At 36.1% G+C, this 23,463-nt stretch overlaps 1 protein-coding gene across 2 annotated transcripts in view; it reads left to right on the forward strand.

Moving 5' to 3' along the window:
* Positions 1 to 23,463, forward strand: part of NRDC (nardilysin convertase) — a 108,911-nt gene that overhangs the window by 37,953 nt on the left and 47,495 nt on the right. Inside the window, exons 3-6 of one of the 2 annotated variants that reach the window (XM_047727120.1) lie at positions 629 to 762; positions 1,696 to 1,765; positions 1,922 to 2,003; positions 2,849 to 3,002. In XM_047727120.1, coding sequence (XP_047583076.1) covers positions 629 to 762; positions 1,696 to 1,765; positions 1,922 to 2,003; positions 2,849 to 3,002 — 440 coding nt within the window. The remainder of the gene's footprint in view (positions 1 to 628; positions 763 to 1,695; positions 1,766 to 1,921; positions 2,004 to 2,848; positions 3,003 to 23,463) is intronic. The other variant, XM_047727121.1, reaches the window with a different exon arrangement.

A 23,463-nucleotide genomic window follows, 5' to 3' on the forward strand; every position in this document is an offset into this window, starting at 1 on the left:
TTTCTTTTCTGAAAACTCAGTATGATATATTGCCTCATAGGATATCAATAGCTAGTGTTCTGTTTCATTTTAGAAAGGAATGCAGGAACCTAATGTAGTTTGAAGATGAAATCAAATTGTTCAGATGCAGTGGTTACACTCGTGAAAGGAAAGGTCCTATGATTGTAACATTAGAAATGGTTTATATTCGTTGAATGAATAAGTATCTGCAAAAGGGAAATAAAGTTAGATAGGCAAGATAAGAGGTGCCTTAAGAGTAGTTTAGGGTTTTGCATTGGTTTTATGATTTAATTTTTATTGGAAAAATGTGGACCTTGTTTAAGGTAAATATGAGAATTAGTAAAAGAAGTAGAAGGAAATAATTTTGAGGTTTTTGGAGAACATTTACGTAATTAAGAAGTTAACTACTTTTCTGAGGATCATTTTCATCTCCCTCCATTTTCCTCATCCTGAAAGGAAGTTGTTCTTGGTCTGAAAGTTTTGATAAATTAAAAAGGTTGAAATTTAAGTATGATATATACAGAATTAATGATTTGTTCAGGGTTTTCTTAAGTCAGTTCTCCAGTATGAATTTCTCAAGTATGAATTTCTTGGGTAGATAATTCTCAAGTATGAATTTCTTTTCTAGCAATCGCAGAGCCTGTTTTTGCTGTGGTCAAAGCTGACTGATAGACTGTGGTTTAAGTCAACTTATACAAAAATGTCTTCAGCCCTGCTGGTCAAGACAAGAAATCTTTATGGGGTAGTTGGAGCTGAAAGCAGGTTAGGCACCTATTAAACATCATAGAACAGGTTAGACTGTGGTTCGAAGAAGTGGATATTCCCCCATGTTTTAAATGAGTTTATGTGCCTACGTCTACAAAATGGGATTTACATTATCAATCGAGGGTGTTTGGTTCTTCTACAAACATATTTTCATTATCTGACACATGGTTAAACTTCATATCAGGAACATGCTATTTCTTAAGAGTTCTCTTTCTAAAAGAGTAACCATTTATCAAAACGCTCTTTGATGCCAAATATGTTAGCCTTTTAAAATTGATATTTGAAAAAGTTGGGGAAGTTAATAATTCAGCTTCCTATCCTCAAGGATTCAGATTGACTTATTTTCCCCTCCTGTTTTGTGTCTTTTAATTTACAATGACATAATGGTATACCCTAATCATTTTAAGTGGTGTACCTAATCATTTCTAAGTGACAAACCTAATCATTTTTAAGTGGTATACCTCTTGACGATCTAATTTGTTAAAAACCTTTGATTTGCCGAAGGTATTGGGGGAATATCTATTGATATATGTATTCTGTATATGAAGACGTGAAGAACTAAAAAGCCTCTTTAAAGTTCTATAGATTTTTAATAAAGATTTTCTTTTTTAACCATTTACTTATTTTCTTTATTAGATATTTTCCTGACATGTATTTACCATTTTAATAAAAATGAAAATTTTTGAATAACACTGAGAAGTCTCACATCTAGTAACTGAGTTACTGAACACAGAGTCTTTAATTGCTACGAGTCTTTAATTGCTAATTGCTAGATATATTACTTATGCAGATTTCTGAAATCTAATAAATAAGGAAATATGACTTGGTTCAGAACTCTGAAATGCTGGCAAGAAATGATATTTGGTAGGCTGGCTAGTCCCCTTCCCCCCCCCCCTTTTTTTTTCTGTCTGTTTCTGCTTTTTCCCTTAGGTCTGCACCTCTTCAGCATTTGGCAGGATGGCAAGAGGAGGAGCAGCAGGGTGAAACTGACACAGTTCTGGTGAGTTTCACTTTGCTGCTCCTCCTGATACTCAGGGAAAGAATTTTATTACTTTCTGTTGGAAACCATCAGTCTCCAAGTGAATCCTTAATATGTGATGACAGTATTATTTCTTTAGGATTGACTCACTATTTGTATGTGTTCTACTTATTCCAGTCTGCAGCGGCTCTTTGTGTTGGAGTTGGGAGTTTTGCTGATCCGGATGACCTGCCCGGGCTGGCACACTTTTTGGAACACAGTAAGATCTTTGTAAAATATCATTCCTGAGTGTGTTTTTTCCTTCAGATTTGTATGAATTGATTTCAAAGATGAGTAACTGGTTTGATAAAATATGATATGTTTAACAAGGTAAAAGGCTAAGAAAAAATATTTATGAATATTATAGCTGAAGACTTAAATTTAATCTCCTTAACCATATTAGTTTTGTGGATTAGGATGAAACCACTTAGAAGAATATTTTAACATGTAGATTTTATTATTGTTCAGGTATGCTAAGGCCAACAGATCAGCAGATAATTGCCTGTCTCTAGAAATCTAGTCTTTAACTTTGGGAAGGGCTGTCTCTCCCACGGTTAGCAAGTCCCGAAGATGCCAAAGCATTATAGAAATACAGAAAATTAAAAAAACTTGATTAATAGCAAAACAAAACAAAATCTTTGGTTTAACTATAAATGTACCTAAATAAAACCTGTGTGGATGCTATATAAATAGAGACAGAGATATTTTAATCCATGTTTGTTTTCTTGAATTATTTTTGTTTTGATTTTCTAAGCTAATTGAGGGTAAACTTCTCTCCTTAGGAGTTATTATAATAACAATCTGCATACATGCTTATGTTGTTTGCATTTTAATGTTTCTTAGTTTTTTTATGCTTAGTTTTTTTTAGTATAAAACTAATATATGAGCATTATAGAAAATTACAAAAACAAATAAAATGAAGAAAGTATTATGGAGACACAACCATTGTTAACATGTTGGTATATTTTCTTCCAGTTTTTTTTGCATTTGAGAAATTTTATCCTTGATAATAAAAACATTGTCTTATATCTTTGTCTTCTGTGACTTTGTGTTCTTTCCACTTAGTGGTGTTCATGGGTAGTTTGAAATACCCAGATGAAAATGGATTTGATGCCTTCCTGAAGAAACATGGGGGTAGTGATAATGCTTCAACTGATTGTGAACGTACAGTCTTTCAATTTGATGTCCAGAGAAAATACTTCAAGGAAGCCCTGGACAGGTAACTAACTCAAAATGTATATTTATTTTAATTATCTAAAGACACTTTACAAATGGTAATAGTGGATGTTGTTCTCTGGTATTTCTTTCTAAGCAGTACTCTAACTCTGTAGAATTGTCATAGTACTTTATTTGGAGAAATTAGCAAATTATTAAATGTCCTTGGTTCCTGTTCTATAATACTTAGTCTTTGTATTGAAGATTAAACTGAAACCCTTAAACACCTTTGAGTTTCATAAATGTAATCTGTGGTGGCCCATTATTGCAATTATTTTTCTAATTTAGTAGAAAATACAGAAAACAGAAGCAAAAAAAGGGTATGATTGCTTCTAATTTTATTATTTAAAGATAACTATGGTTAATGTTTGGTATATAGCCATCTATATTTTTAAATGTTTATGGGATCATATTATTCATATTTTTTTATCCTTTTTTAAAAATTCATATTTTTTATATTTTAATTTTTAAGTCTTAATTCCAGTATAGTTAACATACAGTGTTAATTTCAGGTGCACAATATAATGATTCACCAATTCTATATATTACTCAGTGCTCATCAAGATAAGTGTACTCTTAATCCCCTTAATCTCTTTCACCCATTCTCCTATCCACCTTTCCTCTGGTAACCATCCATTCTCTGTAGTTAAGAGTCTGTTATTTGATTTATTCCTTTACTTCCCTTTATTTGTTTTGTTTAAGTTCCACATATGGGTGAATCCTTTTATATTTTTAAACAAGGTATATCATTTTTACACATCATTATATAATTTATAAAACATAATATTAAGGGATTGGCTGTTATTTTTGTTGTATAAGAAGTATCATAATGTGTTCAAGTTACATATTTTTTTAAAGCTTTCAGTACTTACTGCAAAATTGTTTTCCGGAAAGCTTATGTCCATGCATTAGTAGAATTTTGATATCAGAAGATGCAGACCAAAGTCTACACTAGAAAAAATGAATCATTTCATGCCAAATTCTACATAAATAAAAGATTAAAATATAAAAAAAGAAATCTTGAATTTGACCAGTATAATTTAAGCCTTTGAGGGCAGAGATTTTTGTCTATTTTTTTTTTTGTTGATATCTTTGCAGCATCAAGAATTTGATAGATAACACAGATAAATTTGTTGAATGAATTCATAGTGTTTCATTATAGAAAAAATTACCATAAAATTACCATAAATGACCAGAAAATTCTCAAACCATGATAAAAGTTCAGTTTTCTTAAATTGTCTCTTTCCTTAAGAGATTAATTTGATGCTGAAAAATTTTTTGGGTAAAATTCCGTAAGTTGAAGGTATATACCATTATTTTCAATGAAATAAATATGTGTTCCTGAACCCCCAAATTATCAACTCTTTTGCTAAAACAATATGAAAATCCCATTAAAATTGAACCTATTGCCTTGATAACACTATCATAGGATATAACGTTCTGGTTAATCTCTAATATGGCTGGTGCCTTGTTCAGTGAATTATTTTATGGCTGTTTTTAATTGAATACTTAAGAACATGCTCATAGCACATACATTTGATACTCAGTGTTTCTATAAATCAACATTTAATCCCAAAATAACAAACAAAAGGATAGGGACAAAATAAATCAGTGAAGGCAGAGCAAATGATATTAAAGGTTATCTTTCCTGTGAACTTATAAAATCAGGAATACTCTGAGGATGATTGCATGTTTGCTTATTTCAAAGTTCTTAGTTCCCAAGGTTCACAAAATCCAAACAGGTCTTTGTATGTGTAAAGAAATCTTAAGCAGTAGTCAGGTTGAATTCTCATGACTTTATATTTTGTTACAAAAACAAAAATAGCCCCCAAGATAAATACACCAGTACCCCTCCTCACCCCCACCCTCCCCGCCAAGAAAACCCCCATCTGGTTATATCTAAATATAAAGAAGGAAGAAGGGGCACCTGGGTGGCTCAGTGGGTTAAAGCCTCTGCCTTCAGCTCAGGTTATGATCCCAGGATCCTGGGATCAAGCCCCACATCGAGCTCTCTGCTGGGCAGGGAGCCTGCTTCCCGTTCTCTCTCTCTGCCTTCTTGTGATCTCTGTGAAATAAATAAATAAAATCTTAAAAAAAAAATAAGGAAGAATCCCATTTCATTGGAAAAAAGATTAGGCAAAGGGTATGTTGAATAAATTCTGACCACCTCAGATTTGATGAAATATGGTTTAAAGTTTAGTTAAAGAACTTGATGCATTTCTTCATTCTGTACATTTCTGATTTAAGGACAGCTTTAGGAAATCAAAAGATTATTACATATTTGTTTCTACTTACAGAAAAAGAACCTACCAGATAAGAATACTACTATATTAGTAGAAGAAATTAATAAGAATATCAAATTATGAATTTATGACAAATGATAGTGGTAGAGCATTAAGTATTGCATCTACTGTAATAAGTATGATAATATTATACTCTACAATTACTAAGGAATAAAATGTCTTAGGTTCTTTTGCAAAGGACTCATATAGCATGCATTGAGTGTGCCAGTATTTTTTAATATGTCAGTAAAATCTAATTCCTTCACACAAGTCACATTGTTTGTTAGTATCTTGGATCATTTAAGTAAAAAGTTGAGGAAATGACTGAATTTTTACTCTGGTAAGTAAGTGAGAATGAAAGCTGCTTTTGCCCTGGTGGCATTTGCTAATTTCAGTATATTTGGACTTGGCTTTATCATTATCTCAGGCCAAGGGCAAGAAATATCAAAGCCTTGGATGTCCACAAAGTGGGATATCTAACAGGAGACCCTTATAATAAGCTGGGACTCAGGTCGAGGAAATGGATCAGACATCCAAAGGAATTACAGCCTATTTTCAGAATGCCTGAGTTTTCTGGTGAACTTCAAGCCTTGATTGTGATTTAACACAGTCCAGAATTGGTAGTATTCTTGGATCCCTGAGAGAAGCAAGCACAATTCTTTAAAAAGAAAATGCTTCCATTGATGGATAAATGGAAGAAGAATATATGAAATATCTATAGATAGATGTAGACAATGGAATATTATGCAGCCATGAGAAAGAAGGAAATCTTTACATTTGCAACAACATGGATGAACCCAGAAGACTTTAAACTAAGTGAAATAAACCACACAGAAAAAGACAAATACTGTATGATCTCACCCATGTGGAACCAAATAAAAAAAAAAAAAGGAAAAGAAAGAAAAAATCCGAATTGATCGAAACAGAGTGGAATGGTGGTTACCAGAGGCTAGATACTGGGAAGATGGGAAGATGCTGGTCAAAGGGCATACACTTTCAGTTATGAGATGAATAAGTTCTGAAGATACAGTGTTCAGCATGCGTGGTGACCATGATAATACTGTAATGTACACTTGAAATTTGCTAAGAGAATAGATCTTCAACATTCACACACAACACACACACACACACACAGGAAATTAAGTAAGGTGATGGATGTGTTAATTGTGGTAATAACTTCACAAAGTATATGTATATCACATCATGTTATATACTTTATTTTCATAAAAGATTTTATTTATTTATTTGAGAGGGAGAGTGAGAGGGAGAAGCCGACTCCTTGCTGAGCAGAGAGCCCCACATGGGGCTTGATCCCAGGACCCTGAGATCATGACCTGAGCTGAAGGCAGATGCTTAACTGACTGAGCTACCCAGGTGCTCCTGTACATTTCATTTTTTTATTTTTAAAAATTTTATTTATTTATTTGACAGAGAGATAGCAAGAGAGGGAACACAAGCAGGGCTAGTGGTAGAGGGAGAAGCAGGCTTTCTGCTGAGCAGGGAGCCTGATGTGGAGCTTGATCCTAGGATCCTGAGATCATGACCTGAGCCAAAGGCAGCTGCTTAAGGACTGAGCCACCCAGGCGCCCCTGTACATTCTAAATATATATAATTTGGGGGTGCCTGGGTGGCTCAGTTGGTTAAGCATCTGATTCTTGGTCTTTGCTCAGGTCTTGATCTCAGGGTCATGAGTTTAAGAATTGCATTGGGCTCCATGCTAGGCATGAAGCCCACTTTAAAAAAAAATAAAAGAAAGAAAAAAAATATAATTTTGTCAACTGTACTTCAAATAAATCTGCAGAAGAGGGGGAAAAAAACCCCAAGAAAATGCTTCATCCTAGGCCTTATATTATTGCTTGTATAAATAGCTTTTCAAGTAAAATGATCACCATTCAGTCAAATGTAAGGAGACCCACAAAACAAGACATGAGTGAGAACAGAAAGACCTTTAATTCATTGGAGATCTTTTTTTTTTTTTAAAGATTTTATTTATTTATTTGACAGAGAGAGAGATCACAAGTAGGCAGAGAGGCAGGCAGAGAGAGAGTGGGAAGCAGGCTCCCCGCTGAGCAGAGAACCCGATGCGGGGCTCGATCCCAGGACACCGAGACCATGACCTGAGCCAAAGGCAGTGGTTTAATCCACTGAGCCACCCAGGCGCCCCTCATTGGAGATCTTAAGCATTGGAATAGTTAGACACAAATTATAAAAATGATTATACTTTCTGTTTTAAAGAATTAAGGCATTGGGGTGTTTGAGTGGCTTGCTTGGTTGAGCATTGACTCTTGATTTTAGCTCAGGTCGTGATCTCAGAGTCTTGGGATTGAGCCCTGCATCAGGCTTCCTGCTCAGCGGGGAGTCTGTTTGAGGATTCTCTCCTTCTGCCCCTCCCCACATTCACAGGCTCTCTCTAAAATAAATCTTAAAAAAAGAAGGCACAAGTTTGAATACAGTTGCAAGTAATAGGAAACTGTAACATGTGACCTATGAGATTTGGAAAATAAAAATAAAAACATCTTGAACTGAGATATGATTAAAATTGAAAACTTAATGGATTGGTTTAAGAAAAGAGTAGGTACAGATGAAGATAGAATTAGTGAACTGGAAGATAGGCCAAAAGAAATTCAAAATACACCATAAAGACAGGAAAATACAGAGAAAAGGAAAAAGGGGTGTAGAAGATAGAGCAGAAATGTCCAGTGGAGTCCTAGAAGGAGGAGAGAGAGAAATGGAGAGGACACAGTATTTGAAGGGTTGATCACTGGAAATTTTTCAGAACATCAAGTCAGATGTTAAAGAAATCTAACAGATTCCAAAAATGCATATTAAAAGAAATCCATATGTGGAGAAACAGTCATCCTGCAGAAAACCAAATATAGGAAATCTTTGCCAGATAAACAGGCAAAATTCCTCCAAGGGAATATTAGTTAAATTGCTAGATGACTATTTAGCAGCAATGGTAGAAGGTGAAGGACAGTGGGATATCTGCAGTAGCCTGAAAGGAAATAACTACCAACCACAAGTTCTACACCAAGCAAAAATATGTTTTAAGAATGATTGTAAAATAGATCTTCAGACACACAGTTGAGTTTGCCACCAGCCAAGTAGGAAATTCTAAAGAATTTATTTCAGGTAGAAGGAAAATGAAGGTCAGAGATTGAAAAAAAGAACAATGAAAGTCATTTTACATGAGTAAATATAAATGAATGTTGATTATTTAAAGCAATAATTGTGAAATTAAAAAGTACATAGAATTAAAGCAAAATAGTATATCAGTCAGGAGTAATATAAATGAAGAAAAGTTATTTTGGGGGATAAGGTTTTGATTAACATTAGACATTGTTAAGTTAAAAGGATATATGGAATATTTTTTAGGGTAACTTCTAAAAGGACAGAATTTGAGGGGCTCATGGCTGGCTCAGTTGGTTAAGCATCTGACTTCTGCTTAAGTTAGGGTCTCAGGGTCTTGGGATCAAACCCCACATCAGGCTCTGTGCTTAGTGGGGATTCTGCTTCTCCCTGTCTCTCTTCCTCTGCCCCTCTCTCCACTCGTGCTCTCTCTCTCAAATAAATCTTTTAAAATACAAAAAAAAATAAAAAATAAAAAGAACAGAATTTGAGTGTAAAAATTCCAAACCAGTACAGGGAAAACATTTGGAATTGTTTTTTAAAAAACATTTAATTAAGTGATAAGTTAGGTGGCACCAATTCTTAGTTCTAAGGGAACTCACAAAATAAGATGAGAATCAAGGAAGGCTTGCTTTCTGAAAGAAGTGATGTTTTCTGGGATCCGAAGGATGAGTAGGAACTGCCCTAGGCTAGAGGCAGTCCATGAGCTTAGACCCCTTTTTATTGACTGTGATGGAATACCTGCTTTCTAATAAATCTCTTTCAAGTGGTAAGAGTTGAAGCTGGGACATGGCTGCCCAGTTTGATATTTTCAGCCTCCCTTGCAGTGAGGTATAGTCTTGTGGAAAGTCTTGCCAATGAAGTGTGAGTGGAAGTAAGATGATCTCTGACCCTACACCTCAGCTGGAAAGGAAACAACTTTGAAAATCTTGTGTTGAAAATGACAGAGTCCTTATCATCCTGAGTCTCTGAAAGTCTGAGTGGAGGAGAGCTACCTACTGATCTGGTTCATCTATCTTGGACTGTCATAGTAGCAGGAAATAAACTTCTGTCTTCTTTGAGTCATGACATTTTTGGCTCCTTTGTTACAGCAGTTAGTATATGTCTTTGCATATGTGTGTGTGTGTCTTTGTGTATGTTTGTATGTATACATGTGTGTATTTTTTTTTTTTTTTTTTTTTACAAAAATAGAATATTTGGGCGCCTGGGTGGCTCAGTGGGTTAAAGCCTCTGCCTTCAGCTCAGATCATGATCTCAGGGTCCTGGGATCGAGCCCCGCATCGGGCTCTCTGCTCAGCAGGGAGCCTGCTTCCCCCACCTCCGTCCTGCCTGCCTCTCTGCCTGTTTGTGATCTCTGTATGTCAAATAAATAAAATAAAATAGAATTGCACCATATGTACTATTTCACTTAACAAATCCATAGTATGTATATCTATATCTGTATATATATTTTTAAGATCTTATTTACTTATTTGACAGGGAGTGATAGAGAGCACAAGAAGGGGGAGCAGTAGGCAGAGGGATAGGGATAGGGAGAAGCAGGCTCCCTGCTGAGGACCCTGGGATCATGACCTGAGCTCAAGGCAGACACTTAAATGACTGAGCCACCCAGGCATACCTCAATAGATATATTTCCATGATTTTTTGAACCTTTAAGTTGAAAGAATAGTACAGATAATACACACTACATTTTATCTTGTCAACTTGCTTTATCTTTCACTCTGTATATTCTTTTTCTGAACAATTTCCAAGTGACCAGGCTTTATGATGCTTCACCCTTAAATACTTCAATGTGCATCTCCTATCGAAACATTCTCCTGCAATACCGGCACTGCCGCAATACTAGTGCCTTAAGAAAATTCAATCATCCCTTACATTATCTAATATGTAGAGCATATTCAGTCTGAATTGTCCTCTGTTTTTCTTTTAGTTGTCTTGATCTATGATCCAGTCAAGGTACATGCATTGCAAGCAGTACATCTCTTTAGTTCTCTGCCCTTTTTGCTTTTTTTTTTTTAAATAATTTTTACTGTTTTAGAGAGTCCTAGAATACCTTATTTTCTGAATTTGATTGACTCCTCATAATAAAATTCAGGTTAATAAAAAAAATTTCTCTTAAATAATGAATTCAGAGGAAAAAATGGGAGAGACAGAAACAGAACACGCACTGAATAGTACAAAGGGGGAGGGGGAAGATGTAGATCCATATATATCAGTAATTACTGTTAAATGTATATGAATTAACATTCAGTTAAAAGATAAACATTATTTTCAAACCTGGTTTTCAAGATTTAGATATAAACATAAAAATACAAAAGGTTGAAAGTAAGAGGGTCATAAAATAATATATCATGCAGATAGATATACCAGTGTAAAGAAGGCTAGAGTACTTACATTGATATCAGAAAAAATAGGTATTTTAAGGCAAAAAAAAATTTACTGTTGTTCAAGGCTTACTTCATGTTGTTGAAAATTTAACTAGGAAGACATATTTGTTTTAAATTTGAACACATCTAATTAACATAGCCTCAAAATAAATCAGATATAAGGACAAATGCACAAATAGCCAACCTCTGTGGGATATTTAACATTTCCTTTTCAGTAATTGAGATAACAACCATTACCATGGTTTCCAGGTTACAAATTTTTCCAGGTGTAATAGAATGCTTTAAAAGGTTGACCATATTTTAAGCCACAGATTCAGTCCAAATTTCAAAACACTGGAGTCCTATTAATTACATTTTTTGATCACAGTACACTGTTAAAATTCAGCTAGGAATCAATAGCAGAAAGATAGCTAGAGCACCCACTTTTGTTTGGAAATTAAATATACTAGTATGAAATACCTGGGTAAAAGGGGGAGAAAGCATGTCTGAAATTAGAAAATATTTGGCATTGAATTATAAAAATACGGAGTATTGTGAGATGTAGGTATAGTAATACTTCAAGGGAAATGTATAATCTTAACTGCATATGTTTTTTTTTTTTTTAAGATTTTACTTATTTATTTATTTGACAGAGAGATACACAGTGAGAGAGGGAACAGAAGCAGGGGAAGTGGGAGAGGGAGAAACAGGGTTTCTGTAGAGCAGAGAGCCCGATGCCGGGCTGGATTCTCGGACCCTGGGGTCATGACCTGAGCTGAGGGCAGCTGCTTAATGACTGAGCCACCCAGGTGCCCCACTAACTGCATATGTTAGAAGAGAAGAATGCCTTACAGTTTATGAGCTAGACAGTCTCAGGAAGTCTGAGCAAAATATGCCCAAAGAAGGTATAAGGAAATGATAAAAATAGGAGCAGAAATTAAAATGTAAAGCAAACTGACATCACCAGGAAGGGTGAAGTAAAAGTACGTCTGAAAAGCCTTGCCTCTATAAGAGCAACGAGAACATTGCCAAAACTCATCAAAATCATTTTTTCAGAACGCTGGATATTTAAGAAGCTCAGCAGATTGTAGAAAAGAATAAGTTTAATGACATCCACAAGACATATTATAGTTAACTTTTTGAAAGCCAAATATAAAGCAAATATTGAAACTAGCAAGTCAAGCAGGGGTGCCTGGGTGGCTCAGTTGGTTGGGTGTCTGTCTTTGGCTGGGTTCATGGTGTTGGGGTCCTGGGATCTAGTCCCTCATTGGACTCCCTGCTCAGTGGAGAGTCTGCTGCTCCCACTGCCCTTGCTTGTGCTCTCTCACGTGCTTCCTCTCTCTCAAACAGTCTTTAAAAAAAAAAAAAAAAAGTCAGAAGAAGCTCTTATACAAGATAATCTTAATAAACAGCTAATTTCCCATTGCAACCTTGGAGGCAAGAAGGCAATGGTATGACATTAAAGCTGCTGTAGATTATAAACCAAGAATCCTTTAAAAAAATTTTTTTTTATTAACATATAATGTATTATTTGTCTGAGGGGTACAGGCCTGTGAATCATCAGGCTTACACATTTCACAGCACTCACCATAGCACATACCCTCCCCAGTGTCCATAACCCAACCACCCTATCCCTATCCCCCCAGCCCCCAGCAACCCTCAATTTGTTTTGTGAGATTAAGAGTCTCTTATGGTTTGTCTCCCTTCCGATCCCATCTTGTTTCATTTTTCCAAGAATTCTTTTTTAAAGATTATTTTTTTTTACACGTACAGCAAAACTTTAGTTTTTTATTTTAATTCTTGTATAGTTAACATACAGTGTTAAATTAGTTTCAGGTGTATGATACCCTGATTCAACAATTCTGTGTAGTACTCAGTGCTCATCAAGATAAGTGTACTCATAATCCCCTTCATCTGTTTTCATCCATTTCTCCACCCACTGACCCTTTAGTAACCATCAGTTTGTTCTCTAAGAGTCTTGTTTTTTGGTTTGTTTTGTTTCTTAAATTCCACATATAAATGAAAATCATAACAGTACTTTTTTCCCCTCTGGTTGACTTATTACACTTAGCCTTATACTCTCTACATCCATCCATGTTATTGCAAATGGCAGGATTTCCTGTTTTTATGGCTGAGTAATATTCTGTTGTATGTATGTGTATATATACAAAATCATCTTTATCCATTTGTCTGTTGATGGACACTTGGATGGCTTCCATAATTTGGCTATTACAAATAATGCTGCCATAAACATAGGCAATTAGTGTTTTCATATTTGTGTAAATGTCCAGTAGTGCAATTACTAGATCATATGGGAATTCTATATTTAGTTTTTTGAGGAACTTTTAAACTGTTTTCCACAGTGGCTGTATCGGTTTGCATTCCTACCAGTAGTGCACTAGGGTTCCTTTTTCTCCACATCCTTGTCAATACTTATTGTTTCTTGTGTTTTTGATTTTAGCCATTCTGACAATGAGGTGATATCTCATTGTGGTTTTGATTTGAATTTCCCTGATGGTGAGTGATACTGAGCATCTTTTCATGTGTCTTTTGGCCATCTGTATGTTTTCTTTGGAGAATGTCTGCTTATGTCTTCTGTCCATTTTTAAGTGGATTATTTGTTTTGTTTTATATGAGTTCTTTATATATTTTAGATACTAATTCTTCATCAGATATATCATTTGCAAATATTTTTTCCTATTCAGTAGGTTTTCTTTTGGTTTTGTCGACTGTTTCTGTCTTTGTGTGGAAACTTTTTATTTTTGGTGTGATCCTAATAGTTATTTTTGGTCCCTCTATAAGGAGACATATCTAAAAAAATGTTGTTATAGCCAGTATCAGAGAAATTACTGCCTGTGCTTTCTTCTAGGATTTTTATTGTTGCAGGTCTGACATTTAGGTGCTTAATCCATTTTAAGTTTATTTTTGTGTATGGTGTAAGAAAGTGGTCCAGTTTCACTATTTTGCAGGTAGCTGTCCAGTTTTCCCAGCACCATTGGTTAAAGAGACTATCTTTTCTCCATTGCATATTCTTACCTCCTTTGTTGAAGATTAATGGATCATATAATCGTGGGTTTATTTGTGTTCTCTGTTCCATTCCAATGATCTATGTGTTTGTTTTTGTGCCAGTACCATACTGTTTTGATTACTACACCTTTGTAGTATATCTTGATATCTGGTTTTGTTTTTCTTTTTCAAGATTACATTGGCTGTTTGGGGTCTTCTGTGGTTTGTACAAATTTTAGGATTATTTGTTCTAGTTCTGTGAAAAATGCTGTTGGTGTTTTGATAGGGATTGCATTAAATCTGTAGATTGCTTTGGGTAGTATGGACATCTTAACAATATTTCTCTTTCAATCCCTGAGCATGGAATATCTTTCTATTTGTTTGTGTCATCTTCAATTTCTTTCATCAGTGTTTTATAGTTTTCAGAGTACAGTTCTTTCAGCTCCTTACGTTTATTCCTAGGTATTTTATTATTTTTGGTGTAATTGTAAGTGGGATTGTTTTATTAGTTTTCTGGTGCTTATTATTAGTGTATAGAAATGCAGTGCATTACTGTATATTGATTTTTGTATCCTGCAACTTTACTGAATTCATTTATCAGTTCTAGGAATTTTTTGGTGGAGTCTTTTGAGTTTTCTATATATAGTATCATGTCATCAACAAATAGTGCAAGTTTTACTTTTTCCTTACTAATTTGTATGCTTTTTATTTCTTCTCATTGTCTAATTACTGTGGCTAGGACTTTCAGGATTGTGTTGTATAAATGTCGTGAGAATGGACACGTTCTGACAAGAACTGTCTTGTTCTGACCTTAGGAGCAAAGCTCTTAGTTTTTACCCATTGAATATGATGTTAGCTCTGTGTTTTCCAAATACAGTCTTAAAATATTGAGGTATATTCCCTCTAACCTACTTTGTTGAGGGTTTTTTTTTTTTTAATCATGAATGGGTCTTGTACTTTGTCAAATGCTTTTCCTGTATCTAATGAAATGATAATATGATTTTTAAAATTCTTTTCTCGTGTTGATGTGATGTAACAAATCAGTTGATTTGCAAGTATTGAACCATTCTTCCACCCCAGAAATCTACTTGTTTGTGGTGAATGCTTTTCTTAATGTATTATTGGATTTAGTTAGCTAATATTTTGTTGAGGATTTTTTGATCTGTGTTCATCAGAGATGTTGGCCTGTAGTTCCTCCTTTTTTTTGTAATGTCTTTATCTGTTTTTGGTATCAGGGTAATGCTGGCCTCATAGAATGATTTTAGCAGCTTCCTTCCTCTTTTTTTAGAATAGTTTGAGAAGAATAGTTATTAACTCTTCTTTAAACGTTTGGTAGCAGGGGCGCCTGGGTGGCTCAGTGGGTTAAGCCACTGCCTTCGGCTCTACCAAAACTGAATCAGAAAGAAAGAAAATTTGAACGGACTGGTTACCAACAATTAAATGGAATCAGTAATGAAAAAACTCCCAGAAACAAAAGTTCAGGACCAGACCACTTCACAGATGAATGCTACCAAACATTTATTTTTTCTTTCTTTTTTTTTTTTTAAGATTTTTTTTATTTATTTGACAGACAGATCACAAGTAGGCAGAGAGGCAGGCAGAGGGGGGCGGGGAAGCAGGCTCCCCACTGAGCAGAGAGCCGGATGCGGGACTCGATCCCAGGACCCTGGGATCATGACCTGAACTGAAGACAGAGGCTTTAACCCACTGAGCCACCCAGGTGCCCCAACAATCCCTTCACTTTCAATCTGCATGTGTCTTTAGGGCAGAAGTGAGTCTCTTGTAGGTAGCATATAGATGGATCTTGCTTTTTTATCCATTCCATTACTCTATGTCTTTTGATTTGAGTGTTTAATTCATTTATATTCGGTGTAATTAGTGGTATATATGTACTTATTACCATCTTATTACTTGTTTTATAGCTGTTTTGTAATTCTTCTCTGTTCCTTCTCATGCCCTCTTCTGTCTTGATTATTTGGCTTTCTTTAGTGAAATACTTGGATTTCTTTCTCTTTATTTTTTCAAATCTGTTACTAGTTTTTGATTTACAGCTACCATTTGGTTTGTGTATAACATCTTCTGCATATAGCAGTCTATATTAAGTTGATGGTCACTTAAGTTTTAGCCCATTCTTTACTCCTCTCTTCACTGTGTTTTAGGTATATGGTGTCATACTTTACATCTTTTTCTTTTGAGAGTGTCTTAACTGATGTTTACAGATATACTTATTTTTACCAATTTTGTGTTTCCTACTTTTTAAACTCTTATTTATAGTCTTTGCTTTCCACTCAGAGTCCCCTTCAGTATTTCTAATAGGACCGTTTTGGTGGTCATGATTTCTTTTAACTTTAGTCTGTCTGGGAAACTCTTTAGCTCTCCTCCTGTTCTGAATCGTAGCCTTACTGAATGGAGTATTCTTGACTGCTGATGTTTCCCTTTCAGCACTTTGAATATATCATCTGACTGGCAAAGCTTCTGATGAAAAATCCGCTAACAGCCTTATGAGGTTTCCCTTATATGTAATGTTTTTCTTTTCTCCTGCTGCTTTTAAAATTCTCTCTTTATCACTACTTTTGGCCACTTTAATTACTATGTGTCTTGGTTTGGACCTTCTTGGGTTGATTTTGTTGTGGGATCTGTGTGCTTCCTGGATCTGGATTTCTTTTTCCTTCACCCAGATTCAGGGAGTTTTCAGCTATTTCTTCAAATAAATTTTCTGTCGCAATTTCTCTCTTCTTCTGAGATACCTATAAAATGAATGTTAATATATTTCATGGTGTCACTAAGTTTTCTAAGTCCATTTTCATTTTATATTTTTTCCTCTCCCCCCATCTTGATTGTTTTCTATTATTCTGTGTTCCAGGTCCCTGATCCATTCACCTGCTGCTTTTCATCTAAAATGTATTCCATCTACTGTATTTTTAATTTCAGTTACTGAGTTCTTCATTTCTGATTGGTTCTTTATGTTTTCTGTCTCTTTGTAAGGGGTCTCACTGAGGTCCTCAGTGAGTCTTCTCAAGTCCAGTGAGTATCTTTATCATCGTTAGTTTAAATTCTCTATCAGGCATATTACTTATCTCTGTTTCATTTACATCTCTTGCTATGGTTTTGTCCTGTTTTTCATTTGAGATATATTCCTCTGTCTCTTCATTTCGTTTAACTTTTTGAGTCTGTTTCTGTATGTTAGGCAATTTAGCTACGTCTCCTGCTCTTGAAAGTAACAGCCTTTTGAAGAAAAGGTCATGCCCTGTAATGCAGTATCCTCTGTTCACTAGAACCTGGTACTTCAGGGTGTCTCCTATGTGTGTTGTGTATGTCCTGCTGTTGTGGCTGAGCTGCTTTTTTCTTTAGTCCACTTGTCTGCAATGCAACTTCTCTTTTGTTTGTTTGGTTCCTTTGCTGTTAGTGGGCCAGTCTGGGGCCACCTTGGGCTTTAGTTGAGTCAGATTGAGCGTTTGCCAGAGATGCTGTAGCCCCAAACTCTAGAGTGCTTTTCCTGTTTTATCCCCTGAGAAACTTTTGTTTGTGGGCAAGGCCTGCAATCAGACCAGCTGTCTACTCCCAGCGCACTGTTGGGGCTGCTGTGTGACTGGTATATGTGGTTATCTTTCCTTTTCTCTGGGGCAGGAGTCACTTTGGAGTGGTGCTGGCACATTGGTACTGCTTGCACACTGTCAGGCTTGTGGCGTTACATTGGATAGGCTCTCACCAAGGGTGTATTGAAGGGGGCAGATCTGTAGAAGCATGTAGGATGCAGGGTGTTAGTGAAGTTTGCCCTGATCTGCTGTGGAAAGAGATGTGGAGAACAGGCATGGCTGAAGGGGCATGTCCACAGGAGAATGCAGGTGTGGGTTGGCGATGTTAGCAAGTTAGGTAGCAAGTATCAGCATTGTGTTATGTGCTTAGGCTGGTAGTAGGGGGAGGAAATTGCCCCCCCCCCACAACTCCTTTGTTCCTGGAGAAGTCTCCCAACTGGTCCCTGTTCATATAGCACAGGCTCTGAGATTATTAAATCTCCCTCCTGTGTACCCCAGGTGATTTTCAAACTGCTGCTTCTATGCTGTCTCTGTGGGACTGTTTGTTTTGCTGTCTCTTTAGGGTAGGGACTTCGTTTCCTCTTGCTCTTCCAGCTTTCTCAGAGCCAAGCCCACTGATTCTTCAAGTACCAGGTTTTAAGTCCTGCTGGTTGTAAGAACTTGTGAAATTCAGCCCCTCTGTTTTTCAAAACTAAATATTATGGGAATTTGTCTTTCCTGTGTGGGCTCCCCAGTGTGGGAGTCTTTCTCTCCCCTCTATGCACCCGGGTGTCCCTCCCTCCCATGGACAGTCCTCAGTGTTTGTTTAGCTCACAACCATGACTCTGCCCTTCCTGCCCTCTTCCATATGGTTTCTTCTCTACATTTAGCTATAGAAAATTTGTTTTACCAGTCTTCAGGTCATTTATTTACACTGATGTGTTATCACGTTGTATCCATTGGACAAGGTGAGCTTAGAGTCCTCCTATTCCACCATCTTTCCCTGAAGTCTCAAGAATTCTGTATCCAGCAATAATGTCCTTCTAACTAAAAAAATTAACACATTCTCAGATAAATTAAGAGCTAAGTTTGTCACTAGCAGATCTTCTATATATGACCTGTAAGGAGTCTTGGCTGAAATGAAAGGACAGTTATATCCACATGAAGAAATGAAGTGCACTGGTAAGGTAACTACATAGATAAATGTAAAAGAATACATATATACTTAATGTTTATAAGGTTTTTTTCCCCTATCTGATTTAAAAGGCATTAATTTTATAAAGCAAAGGTTATAAATATGTATTCATAGTCATATAATATGTAAAGCCATAACTTGTATGACAGTAGCTCAAAGGGGTAAAAGAATAGGTATATAGGAACAATGTTTTTGTATAGAATTGAAATTGTCAGTATTAATTTAAAATGGTTGTCATAGGTTAAGATATTAAGAAAATAACTCAAATACAGTAAAAGAAGTGACAAGGGGATTAAAATAGCACACCAGAAAATAATCTGTTTTGGGGGCACCTGGGTGGCTCAGTCGGTTAAGGATCTGACTCTTGATTTCGGCTCAGGTCATAATCTTCGTTTGTGAGACTGAGCCCTGTGTCAGGCTCTGTGCTGGGCTTGGAGACTGCTTTAGATTCTCTTCTGTCCCTCCTTCCTCCCCCTCCCAAAAAAGAAAAGAAAATACCTATTTTAACAAAAAGAAGTCAGCAATGGAGAAATAGAGGGAGAACAAGGTAAAAGATCTATAGACAACAAATAGCAAGAAGTAATCAGAGGGCACCTGGGTGGCTCAGAGGATTAAGCCTCTGCCTTCAGCTCAGGTCATGGTCTCAGGGTCCTGGGATGGAGTCCCGCATTGGGCTCTCTGCTCAGCAGGGAGCCTGCTTCCCCCCATCTCTCTCTGCCTACTTGTGATCACCTCTCTCTCTGTGTCAAATAAATAAATAAAATCTTAAAAAAAAAAGAAGTAATCACAAATCCTACCTTATCAGTTATTACATGTAAATGAATAAGCATTCCAATTAAAAGACAGATATTGGTAGAATGGGTAAAAAAGTATGATTCAAACATGCTGTCTGTAAGAGACACCCTTTAGATTATAATACACCAATAGATTGACAATGAAAACATGGATAAAGATATACCTGGCAAATGGTAACTCAAGGGAGCTGGAGTAGCTATATAATGTCAGACAAAATAGACTGTAAGATGAAAATTGTTGACAAAGGAATTTTATAATGATAAAAAGGTCAAGCCATCAAGAAGGTATAACCAGGGACACCTGGTGGCTCAGTGGTTAAGTATTTGCCTTTGGCTCAGGTCATGATCTCAGGGTCCTGGGATCGAGTCCCACATCAGGTGCCTTGTTCAGCGGGAAGTCTGCTTCTTCCTCTCCCACTCCTCTTGCCCGTGTTCCTTTTCTTGCTATGTCTCTCTCTGTCAAATAAATAAACTCTTAAAAAAAAAAAAAAGAAAATACAACAGTTATAGACGTACATTGATCTGTCAAAAGCCCCAAAACACATGAAACAAAACTGGCAAAATTGAAGGGAGAAATACACAATACAATAATAATAGTTGGAAGTGTAAAATTGTACTTTTTAAATAAGATTTATTCATTTGTTTATTTATTTGAGAGAGAGCACAAGCAGAGGGGAGGAGCAGAGGGAGAGGGAGAAGCAGACTCTCTGCTGAGCAGGGAGCCCAACATGGGGCTCAATCTCAGGGCCCCAAGATCATGACCTGAGATGAAGGCAGATGCTCAACTGACTGAGCCTCTTAGGCACCCCTCCACTTTTTTTTTTTTTTTAAACATGTATTTATTTTAGAGAGAGAGAAAGAGTGGGGTTGAAAGGGGCAGAGGAAGAGAGAATCTTAACCATACTCTGCACCAAGCACAGAACCTGACATGGGGCTTGATATTACAACCACAAAATCATGATCTGAGCTGAAACCAAGAGTTGGATGCCCCACTGACTGTGCCACCTACGCATTCCAAATTCCACTTTTAATAAAGCATACAACAACTAGGTAGATCAACAGAAAATGGAAGATGTGAACATCAGTATAAACTGGTAGACATCTATAGGATATTCCATCCAAAGTGAGCAGAATACACACATTCTTCTTAAGTGTAGCTTGGATCATTCTCCAGCATTGACATTTATTACCTCATGAAAATAATTCCCAATAAATTTGAAAGCATTGAAATTATAGACTGTGTTCTGTAACTGTAATGGAATGGAATTGGAAATCATTAATGGAAGGAAACTTGGAAAATTCTACCTGTGTAAAAATTAAACCATAGACTCTCAAATCAGTGGGTCAAGGAAGAAATCACAAAAGAAGTTAAAAAATACTTAGAGACTAATGAAAATGAAAACAGCATATGAAAATGTATGAGATGCAGCAAAAACTCTGCTCAGAGGGACATTTGTAGCTGTAAATACCTCCATTATAAAAGAAAGGTCTAAACTTACATCTTAACTAGGCAAGGAAAAACAATTTAAGCCCAAATAAACAGAAGGAAGGATAATAAAATTTAGAGTGGAAATTGATGAAATAGGGTATAGAAAATAGAGAAAACCAAAAGTTGAAAGAACAAAATTGACAAACCTCCAGCTATACTGAAAATGAAGACTCATTATTAAAAGCAGGAATGAAGTAGGAAACATTTCCTTTTTCTTCTTTCCCTTCCTCCCTCACTCCCTCTCTCCCTTCCTTCTTTTCTTCTGTCCTTCCTTCCTTCCTTCCTATTTTTCATTTATTTACAGAGAGAGGAGAGAGCATGAGTGGGCGTAGGGGCAGGGGTAGAAGAAGATTCCCCGGTGAGCAGGGATCCTGATGTGGGACTGGATCCCAGAACCCTGGGATCATGACCTAAGCCAAAGGTAGACACTTAACTGACTGAGCCACCCAGGTGCCTAAAAGTAAACATTTCTATGGTCTTACCAAAATAAAAAGGACTACCATACAATATTGAAGCTACTAGGATGAGATAGGATTTAAGGATTTGGGATTTAAGATCATAGTGTGTGTATGTACACATTTTACCCTAGGATAGTGGTTTAGGATTTGCTAGTTTAGTCATGGCAGCTTTAGAGAGCATAGCTACCACAAATAAGAATTTGTTTATACATAATCCTATAAATTCCACAGCAGAACTGTTAGAGCTAATACTGAGTTCAGCAAAGTTGCTGGATAGAAGATCGGTGTACAAAAATCAATTATAGGGGCACCTGGGTGGCTCAGTGGTTAAGCCTCTGCCTTCAGCTCGGGTCATGATCTCAGGGTCCTGGGATCGAGTCCCGCATTGGGCTCTCTGCTCTGCGGGGAGCCTGCTTCCTCCCCTCTCTCTCTCTCTCTGCTTGCCTCTCTGCCCACTTGTGATCTCTCTCTGTCAAATAAATAAAATCTTAAAAATCCAAAAATGAAATTAAGAAAAAATTCCTTTGACAATAACATCCAAAAAAAATAAAATACCAAGGAATAATTTTAACAAAGGAAGTATAAGAGTTGCATGTTTAAAGCTACAAAAAATTGTTGAAATAAATTAAAGAAAACCCAAATTACAGCAAAAACATCTCATGTTTATAGATTTTAAGACTTTATGTTGTTAAGATGGTAATACTTCCTTAGCTGATTTACAGGTTCAGTTTAATTTTTTTTAAGATTTATTTATTTGAGAGAGAGAACAAGTGTGTGCATGTGGAGTAGGAGCACAGGAAGAGGGAGAGAAACTCTAGCACACACTCTGCTGAACCTGGAGCCTGTCTCACAACCCTGGATCATGACCTGTGCCAAAATCAAAACTTAGCCACCCAGTGGCCCCTCAGTTTAATTTGTATCAAAATTTCAACTGCCTTATTTGAAGAAATTAATAAGTGAGCTTATTTTAAGAGTCAGTGGAAAAGAAGAGACCAGGATAGCAAAAATTATTTTGAAAGAGAACAAAAGTTGAAGGACTCCTATTCCCAAATTCAAAACTTACTGAAAGGTGTAGTAATCAAACCAGTATGGTACTGGCATAGGGATAGACAGATCAGTGGAATAGCGTTGAGACTCCAGAAATAAACCATTACATTTATGGTTAGTTACAAGGGTGCCAAGACAATTCATTGGGAAAGAAAAGGTTTTCAGCAAATGTTACTGGGATAACTAGATACAGACATTAACAAATTGAGTCATAGACTTAAATGTCAAAGCAAGAACTACAAACTCTGAAGAAAACATAGGCATAAATGTTTGTGACTTTGGATTTGACAATACTTTTTTCAGATATGACACCAAAAGTAAAAACAAGAAAGGAAAAACTAGATAAATGAGACTCCATTATAATCAAAAACTTTTTTAGCTGTAAATTGCCATGTGTTGAAAGTGGGAATACAGCTCACAGAAGAAACTACTTGTGAATCACGTATCCAACAAGAGACTAGGAGAGAATATGTTTAGAACTCATAGCTCAACAATAAAAGACAATGCAAATTTAACTTACGAATTAAAAATGGGTAAAGGATCTGAATAGATATTTCTCTGAAGAACACATGTAGATGGCCAATAAGCACATGAAAAAGATGCTCAATGTCAGTAGTCACTAGGGAAATGAAAATAAAAAACCACAATGAGTTACCATTTCACACCATTTGAAAAAGAAGAATAATTACTAGTGAATATTCCAAGAAATTAGGACCTTCATACATTGCTGGTGGTATAGCTATGTGGGAAAACAGTTTAGTGCTTCCTTAAAAAGTTAAATAGAGGTATCATATGTCCCAGCACTTCCCCACTTAGTATGTAACCTAGAGAATTGAAAAAACATCTACACAAAAATTTGTACATGGATGTTCATAGCAGCAGTTACATTCATAATAGGTCTAAGTAGAAATAACCCAAATATCTATCAACTGATGAATAGATAAAATATGATATAGCCATATAATGGAATATTACTTAGCAATAAGAAGGGAATGAGGTCCTGATACGTACTACAACATGAATGAATCTTGAAAACATTATGCTAAGTGAAAGAGGCCGGACTTTTGTGTCTGTCATAATGTGTGGTTTTATTTATAAGGAATGTGCAGAATAGGGAAATCCACAGATACCAAAAGTAGAGTAGTAGCCGCCAAGGGCTGGGATGATGGGGAATAACTGTTAAC

The sequence above is a fragment of the Lutra lutra genome, chromosome 4, assembly GCF_902655055.1.
Source record: "Lutra lutra chromosome 4, mLutLut1.2, whole genome shotgun sequence".
In the NCBI taxonomy this organism is placed as follows: Eukaryota; Metazoa; Chordata; class Mammalia; order Carnivora; family Mustelidae; genus Lutra; species Lutra lutra.